The sequence below is a fragment of the Poecilia reticulata genome, linkage group LG6 (assembly GCF_000633615.1).
Source record: "Poecilia reticulata strain Guanapo linkage group LG6, Guppy_female_1.0+MT, whole genome shotgun sequence".
Classification (NCBI taxonomy): Eukaryota; Metazoa; Chordata; class Actinopteri; order Cyprinodontiformes; family Poeciliidae; genus Poecilia; species Poecilia reticulata.
Window position 1 is genome coordinate 18,990,741 of NC_024336.1, and position 9,218 is coordinate 18,999,958.

Genomic DNA, 9,218 nt, shown 5'->3' on the forward strand with positions numbered 1-9,218 from the left:
TCTATCAGGTATATTGCACAGATTATTCGAGGACAGGATGTCCCAGCAAATTCACCCAAAGGTCAGAGCGTGAAATGCACTGTGCTGAGAAATTGCCACCGATACACCTACCAAAAAAAAAAAAAAGAAAATCAAAGGAGACTCAGTTAGCATGATAAGAGTTCACAAGACAAAAATACTGAACTATTAATGGTTGTTTTAAAGTTAAAACTATCTGCTATTCAACAAAGACAGGCAGCCCTGCACTGCTGCATTCAAAAGAAACAAGATCTCAGATAAGATCAAGGTTGGTCCTAATCAGGATCATGTTTGATGTAGCAAATCAGCACAAATACCTGATATCACTTGCCAAGCATAGAGGTTGAATGGTAAAGATGCAGGCTAGTTTTTCAATCGTGAGACTTGAGAAATGTCCAGTCAATGAATCAACCAAGAACTCCTGCACATACCAAAGTATTTTTGAGAAACGCACCACTGAGCTGTAAAAATACCAGATTCTCTTTATCTAAAGCTTTAGAGTCAAAACTCTGCTTCAGGAATCAAATCGGTAAGTTGTCCACAAGTTGAGGGTCTTTTAAGTTCAGTTTTGCAGTATAAATATAACTGAACCACCATGCGCTGCTTCATGAGAATGGAGAAGTGGAACCTGATGTTAAGATGCTATGAGTAAAATGATTTGAAAGCAGAAATGAGTGCGACGCGCCCTCTTCACACAAATGTAGTTACCATTGATGCGCTCTTACGGAGAGCAGCTTAAATCAACTGCATCACTGGAGCTCATCTCCAGGCATTAGAAAGCTGCGTGCAACACTTTCAAGACCTTTTAATTCTGTACTGAAATTAAGATTAGTGAAAACCGTAGACGGACCGTATTAGAGAGGAAATGTAAGTGAGGTAGCTTTTACTCTGACCAAGGGAGCTGAAAAGCTTTGTTCACAGGAATTGTAAGTGATTATGTTTTTTCTACTTCGCATTTTGAACTCTACATTAATAATTTGACCCAGATAGGCGGGTTATCTAGTGCACCTGTACTAAGAAAGCATCTAGTCAGATATTATGAAGTCACTAATGTTAGAATTTTCTTCAAATCACAAGGAATTGTGAGCAGCTACTATTTCACCTCAGGACATGATGCCTGTCTTGTATTTCATGCATTAGAAAAGGAAGACAGCTTGAGTTTATTAGCCAAATTCTAGCTACTCCATAGTGGTTCTCTATTTACATGTTTATTTTGTTGGAGTGGATTTTGTGTCTTTCTTGATATTTAATCGGCAGCACCTGGTAAGGTTTGATTTAAATAATTTCAGAATAATCTAAAGACCAGATCACTTTTACTTTTGTGTAAAATCCTAGAATTTGAAGATGTACTTAACTGGAAAAAAAATGGAAGAAAAACCCTAGACAAATCCAGCAAATTTCACAATTTGAACAAGCTATTTTGTATCCTTCAAATATATATGTCCATATCAAGAAACCAGGGAAATGGATAAAACCGACTAAAAAGATCTAAAAAAACAGTGTCATAATGGCCTTGTTTCACTGAAACGAGCAAATGTTCAACAGAAAAAACAGACAATGGCTTTTTTTTTTACATACTGCTGCAGTTTATTTCATACCTGAGTGTTTAATTAGGTATAGTTTTCACATTGCCTGGCAAAGCCCTCAATAACTCCTCTCTGAGTGGTTTTCTTCTCATGGAAGAAACCAACAATGACAGAGTCATCTATACCTTAAAATGAGTGTACTTGTGAACATGCTTGAGGTGCCCAACACACTGTTGATGCAGGCATTTTGTGATTTATCAGGATGAAACTTTCTCCTGCTACATTAATCTAAAAGAGAAGATGTTTTTCTACAGGCAGCCCTTCCAAAGAAGCCATACTCAGATTTCACTTTATCACACAAGGTGATTCAGCTGATGTAGTGTTTGATGTTCATGCTGTGAATTATGGACAAATACTAGCCATTTATGCTTCTACCGAGTTGGTCGATCACACAGATGATGATCCAGGATTCCACATAAGTTTGATTTAAAACTATTAGAAACTTTTAGAAAGGTATTTTTAGTACACGATATGAAACTTTGGGGGTCAATGGGAACTCTACAGAATCCAGAGCAGCTGGATGTTAGCAGTCATATGCAAGCTTCTTAAAAATAATTAAACTTAAGGCAATAATTTAGGGCCAACAGGTTTTYAAACTAGAAAGCACTGAATCCACGGAGTAGGCTGCAGCTTTTTGAATGCCTTCCAGTTAATTATGGCTTTCATTTACATAAACAGCTGTGCAAAGATAGTATACTAAATGAATAAAGGAAAAGGGGAATGGGGGGACACCTTGATGAATTTGTGCATCTAAGATTTAAAAAAGAAAAAACCTTCCAGCTCTATTGAAAATTTCAATTTCCTCAAAACAGAGCCAGGCTTGTGTTTCCATCAAGGTTTTTTTTTTTTTTTTTTTACCCACCTCTCTATCCTTTGCAACATTTTCTATTATCTTTCTTTTATTGCTTTATAATCTGCCCCAGTATCTCACTCAACCCTTTATATTCTCCTTTCTTATTTTGTTCTCAATCAACTGCAGCTTCTCCTGCTTTTATTGCTTTCCTTCCCTGATGGGCTTCTTAGAGGGATTAGGAGAAGAACAGGAAACAGTGTGTGTGTGATTGAGTCTACCTGCTTCACCCCTGTCACGTAGCTACTCACTGCTTATGAGCGTCCACCATGAATAAAACGTAAATGTTAATCCATCTCTGCAGTTGCACAGTGCCTTTGCGTCCACTATTCACGGTTTGATTTACAGTAATTATAATCCCATGCTCCTTGATCCAACTCGTTTCTATGGAGGCGGTGTGGGGATGAATGCCTTGACAGACTTTTTCCTGGTGGAAAACAGAAGGTCAGAAGGACAGTGTGGCAAAGAAAGAAGAATAAAATCACATAAAAAGTGAGATAGGCCACGACCTTGTTAAAAGAAATTCGTGGTTAGAAGCAAAAATGGGTGTTACATTAAATCCGAACACCGAAAAGATGACGATTCACTTGGTGTTGAAGAGAAAGGGGTGAAGGGTAGAGGATAGGAAATAAAGAGTAAAATTAAATATGCTTTTCTTTGGTGTTACATGCCACAACTCTTGGATAGTAGAAATAAACACATTAATTACTACCTGGCTCCACAAGCCGCCCACAGTTTGTTAATCAAACAGATGCACCTGCCTGCAAGCAATGTTTGCCTTTAATCAGGAAAGCCTGTCTTCTCTAAAAAGAGGAGCTCAAAGGTAGAGGCATAATTCATTTGGTTGATGAGGCATTTTGCTGCTGATACAAAAGTACAGGTTATTTCTGAAGGCTGGATTTAATAAATTTGCATGTAAAATTTGGAAAGCAAAAAATATCTTGTAGACCGATCACAACCATCAAACCTGAACTATAGGAGCAACATTTAAAATAAATGTATGAAATAAAAAACCTGACAAAAAAAAGAACATTAAAATAAAATAAAAAAAATATTCTGGTTGTTCTGAAATAAGCAAGAGGATGTTGCAAGGCATATGAGAATGAGTAATAATTTTCTAAGCTTTGAGACATTGAATGACGTAATTTGATTTTATTTTCTGAAATAAGAAAGATTTTGGCTGAATTCAGAGGACAGGTAAAGACAGCTTTAATGAAAGAAGCAGGTAAGAAGTCAATTTTATTTATGGAAGATGCAGAGATCAGCAACTTGGATGTCGAAAAGAACAATAAGTACTTCTCGACATCATTTCTAATCAGTGGTTCAATTTTTCCAGTTTTTGCTCGTTCAACTACAGTTTCAGAGCAGTCCACCAAAGCCTCGAGTGCCTCTGTGTTTGCAGTAGCCAGGTAAATAAACATGAACAAAAAATAATGATAAAAAAAAATGAGACCCATCTTCAGCCATACCGGAGATGAGGTCCAACATAAACGAAGGCATCTGATTTTGCACCTAAGACCCAGCTATTTGTCGAGTCTCTATTTAGAGTCCTTCATCTCAGCATGAAGAATCTATAACTCATTTTGATTGTACAGGGGAGAATCAAATGGGAGGCATGTCAAGTTTTCTGCACGTGTCTGTGACTCGTATTTCAGCTCTTCGTTTGTCGGCTTGTACGCAAGTCTTTCTTTATTGGGGATCATCTCTAAAAATGTTGTCTAATTAACAGTAAAGCTGAGGAAAAAGTCAAAAAGAGCCACAATACTGACCATTTCATTTTTTTATGATAACAAAGCCAATTTTTATAACAATTTAAAAGCATTCTGATTCTTTTCACACAGCAAAAAATTAAAGACCACCATTTCAGAAGATAAATCTGATCTTTAAGCAATATGATTTAACCTTGGTCACTGAAATAAAATGATTCTCTAAGTGCTTCTTTTAAGAATAAGGTTAATGCATAAAGATTGTTTCAAGTTTGGTGTGATAAATTCCCAGAGGGACAAGCAAAACATGGTCACTGATTTAGTGAAAAATGAGCAATCAAGCATTAAAGTCAACTGAAAGTCACAACTAAAGTGGCAGTATGGGTAAAGGTTACTTAAGAATGGTTTCACACCAGATTAAGACCTGTTAATCTCCACAACCTGCGCAGCCGTTTGAATGAAGCTGGATCACTTAAAAATGGAAAACTGATGATTGGAATCACAAACACAAAGTCAATGTTTTTCACTGATCCATGTAATCAGATAAACCAAGTCAAAACCCAGAAGTCATCTTTGACTGTGGGAATACATCTAAATTGCAACCTGAAAAACAACATTTTTAGTTCAGCCAGTGCATTCAGTTTGGAGGTGTGTGCACTACTGTACAAGTGGGAGCTCTATTTTACCGTGGACTATGATCTACACACAGGGATTGAGGGACACATGCGTACCGGCTGCTCCAAGGACCCACATATGCAGCCTACAGGATAATGAATCATCACTTTATCACTGAAGTTTTGCACAGGCTCAGAAAAGTCAAGGAATTCAAGTTGCATCACGTGTAACAGCCAGCATGTTGATTTGGGCTTTTATTAGGAACAAATCAATGTTCTTATGTTCTGAAAAGCTAAACTTAATAAATAAACAGGGGTGTACTTTGTTTTTCCTCTAACTATACATTACAAATGGGTTATTTGTGCTATAAATGTGATTTCAATGTTCTCAGAAAACCCAGAGAAGACTACCTTCATGGCATGGTATAAAGGAAAACTAAAGGGATTTTTTTTTTTTTAGGAAATAAGTTTTCGCAAATTCTGCTGAAATTTTCTTAAAAAAGAATTTGTCTTCATTAGGATATTTTATTGGTAAACCACAGCCTACACCAGCTCCATCAGCCTCCATCAGCCTCCATCAGCGGTCTTCAGGAGGTCAAAGGTTTCGGTGCATATATCAGCAGTTGGATCCCTGCTTTGAATCCTGGCCAGTGGGGCTTTCACTCTGCTGTTCTCCCCGCATTTTACTCATGTGTCCCTCTCCACAATCACTCTGTAATAATGGAGGGGGGAAATATGCCAAATAATAAAAACAGTGTTTTTGTGTCTGTGGCCATGACAACAAGGCAATTTAGTCCACCTCTCACAGCTTCCCGACGGCTAATGGGAAGCTATAAGTGGCTCGACTGCTGCGGGCAAAAGCGCAATATGTGATTATCACAATGGCCTCCTGCAGATAGAAGATCTGGGGCCAGAGGCAAACGCCATGTGTTCGAAGAGAATAAAGAAAAATAAATAACTAAAACATTTTTGGACCGTTAAGACAAATACAAAAAAATGTTGAATGTGAAATGAGAATGTGTAAAACAACCAGACCAAATGCTCTTCAGATATATGTCTAGCTTATATAATATTCTTATTCATAGCAAGTGCAAATCATTGTGTTCATTCATTCATTCATCAGTGTTCATCCTTGTGCTGCAGTCAGGCACAAGGATGGTGGATCTAATTTTACAAAACAAGTTACCGGCTGTGCTTGGCTTTAGTCTTTAATAGGTTCTGTATTTTCAGGTTTAAGAGGATAGATATTTTTGTTATCAATGTTTTTACCTGGCTTCTTTATTTTTAAGATTTTTTCCCCCCTCTGCTTTATCCAATGAACCACATTTCTCTGTTAATCATTTCCAGAACAGTGAATATAATTAAACAAGAATCATGTAAAGGCCATCATAAATTCAATAATGAGTTTTGTACATGTAAAAAAAAACAATTTTCAGAGTATAGAAGGTAAGAGTGCTACGAACACTGGTCTGGGAACAAATGAAAAAGATGCATTTGGTTAAAAATATGCTATAAGAAAGTATGTCAACTCCAGGTCAACACAGACACAGTAAGCACAACGCTAGCCTCAAGCCTTGAACAAACTATGGAAAAAACCCCAAAATAAAACCATCAGGAAATGGGAAACTTCTTGCAGAAACACAAACAGATACAAACCAAATCCAGGGAGACCAAGACGACTTTAAAGTATGCAAATTCACGAAATGCCAACAGGAACAAAAAATGTCAACAAAATAATAATAATAATAAAAAAAAGAAACAGCTAAAGGGATAGAAGAAACTCCAATCTGTACAGCAAATATTTGTCATTTGGTATAAATCTATTTGTGCATCTATACTGACAAAATAATACCTGGAGAAAATGAAATTAGCATCGCCATAAAACCAGAAGGAAGCATGAAGTGCTCTTTGTTTGAAAGTGGAATTCTCCTGCATAAAACTCTCATCTCAATAACTACAAAACAATTCTTGACAAATATGTCTCAAAAACATCTATACTGGTGACCAATGTGTTAAATGTCAACAAATCGTTAGTAACAACATGAAGACGTCTTCATGAAACACAAAATAATGTCTCTTTTTGTGATATCACCGTTTGACCACAAATATATTAATTAGTTGGTACAGAAAAAAATATATGAACCAAAACCATAATCTAAAATACTTTATGTGTAAAAAATGTGCAATAAATTGCATTACCCTATCATTTTTTCACTTGAGGGGATGCATTGTTTGTTGTGAAAATTATCCACATGAAGCACAAAAACAAACATGTACACACATACACTTCTGCAGGGAAATTATCAAATGGAAAAGCAATGTTGGCTAAAGCAGTCAGGAATTTTATAGCCAAATGCCATTTAATCGGGGGGGGGGAGTTTACGCTGCATTATTTTGAATACAAATTAAACATTATTAGTTATTCAAGGAAAATCAAAGCACTTTATGAGACATATGCAACAAATCTCCTTCACTCTTTGCTTGCCTTCATATCTACAAGCTAAACAAACTTACCGTGTTCAAGAAAAGTTCAAACTAAAAACTAAAATGATCGCAGTGTCATTTGGAAGGATCACATAAATCATGCTGAGACTCTGCAGTAAGGGACATTTTGCACTTAAGTACATCAACATTTGAACACATTTAACATTGAAATTAATCTGGCTTTTTTAATCACCTGGTTAAAAAGCCACAAACAGGTTGTGGCTTAAAAAGAAGAAAAAAAGGCATTACCACAAGTCATTGTTATTTTTAGAGCTTTCTTCAACAAAATATAATTCAGTTTGTGTGTAACCACTATGATTGATTTCTAAAATAAAAAGGAGGGATTGGTTTATTTCAACCTGCTCTAATTTCACTCTGTCTGGTGCAACCACAGCACTTTGCTGTTAGTTTGTGTAATGATGCAACAAAACAGTGATTATCTTCTCCCAGTTTAATAAAGATGATTATAGATTACAGGCCTGCGTGACTGATTATTGCACTCTAAACAGTCAGCCAAAAACAGCGGTTGTTGCTAATGATGGACGTTAAAGGTGCTGGCCGACAAAACGAACAAATGSCGTTTTTAAACCAGCGAACCCGATGCACAGCTTGTGAACGTCTCCATTTCCTGTTTGACATTTCTAAGACAACATAAAAATGAACAAAGCTTCACATTTGTCTCCCTTGGGTTTTATTGGTGGATCCTCCAAGTATGTAATTATCCTGACTCACTGAGAAAAGTGTCTTAGTGATTCATCTGTTGCTCTGTAGAAAGTGCTTTTTTAACCAAAGTTTGCAAGTTCACTGAGCTTGTCTTTTAAAGATAAGAAGATCATTTGCAAGTATTTAATATATGCGACAAATCTCCTTCAGCGTTTGCTCCACTCGGATGTCAGATGCATCCGAGCTGTTCCTGCTTTTCTCCTATTTTTAATTGCTTCTTAATGCGCAAATCGACTGAAAACAATACATTTTAAACTTATAGTCACAACAGTATTTATAACTCAAACTTTTTCCACATATTTTTGCATTAGAACCTCGAACTCTAATGCATTATTCTGTAATATTATGTGGCACTGGCATATAGTAGAAGAAGAGGACCTCTTTATGGTTTTTAAGCATCACATTAAGACGATAATAGACTTTCTTACTTGGTTTTTATAAATTACTAAAGCCAAGAAAACAAATTCAGACCCCATATGTTTCCAGGGAAATAAAGGAGAGCCCATCCATGATGCACTCGCTGAGATCGCCGTTAATTCAGCGCCCTACAGGCGGCAGCAAGTGATGCTGGACCTGAGGCTGCGTGCGGTGCAGGATGTATTCATTCAATGTTTGGCTTACTTACTGCGCTCGGGGTGCCATCTGTATCTGTTAGCCTCTGGTGCAGATCAAACGAGACTGTCTGTAAGCAGAAACACAACAACAACAAGAGCAGCAACACGTCAATCAACAGGGGCAACTACAACAGCAGCAGCTAAAAGCACAACAAGAGGTGTCGGTGCACAGGATGAGAGCAGAAGCAAGCACAACAGAGGGAGACAACGTTTTTAGATTTTTTTTTTTTCAAGAAAGGTGGATGCAGCAAAACATGATAAGAAATGGACTTCTAAAATTGAAATTTTTATACAAAATGTTTTGGAAAGGTTAACGATCTAAGGCCTGAATAAAACTACCGTGGTAACGACCGAGACGACAGCAGAGCCAGGTGGTCTGACGGCACAATGACTGTGTGCAAAGACGACAAAAGAATTGATCTCCACGACTCTCCTCCGCTTTGACACTCGGTGACTCAAAAATTACATAAACCAGTTCAAGCCAGCAACAGTAAGGTTGCCATTACTGAGGTGACAGATGAAAAACGTAGTTTGGGCAGGGCTCCTCAAAGGGTGACTGATTTTTACCCAAACACAGGAGGTGAAGGTAAAGAAATGGGGTCTGGTGCTCAAAACACGGACAC

At 37.2% G+C, this 9,218-nt stretch overlaps 1 protein-coding gene across 2 annotated transcripts in view; it reads right to left on the bottom strand.

Moving 5' to 3' along the window:
- The window catches only part of necab2 (N-terminal EF-hand calcium binding protein 2), a 103,318-nt gene that overhangs the window by 20,553 nt on the left and 73,547 nt on the right, over positions 1-9,218 (bottom strand). Inside the window, exon 9 of one of the 2 annotated variants that reach the window (XM_008411662.2) lies at positions 8,607-8,663. The exons of the other annotated variant lie outside the window; for it this stretch is intronic. Coding sequence (XP_008409884.1) covers positions 8,607-8,663 — 57 coding nt within the window. The remainder of the gene's footprint in view (positions 1-8,606; positions 8,664-9,218) is intronic. 2 annotated transcript variants of the gene reach the window in all.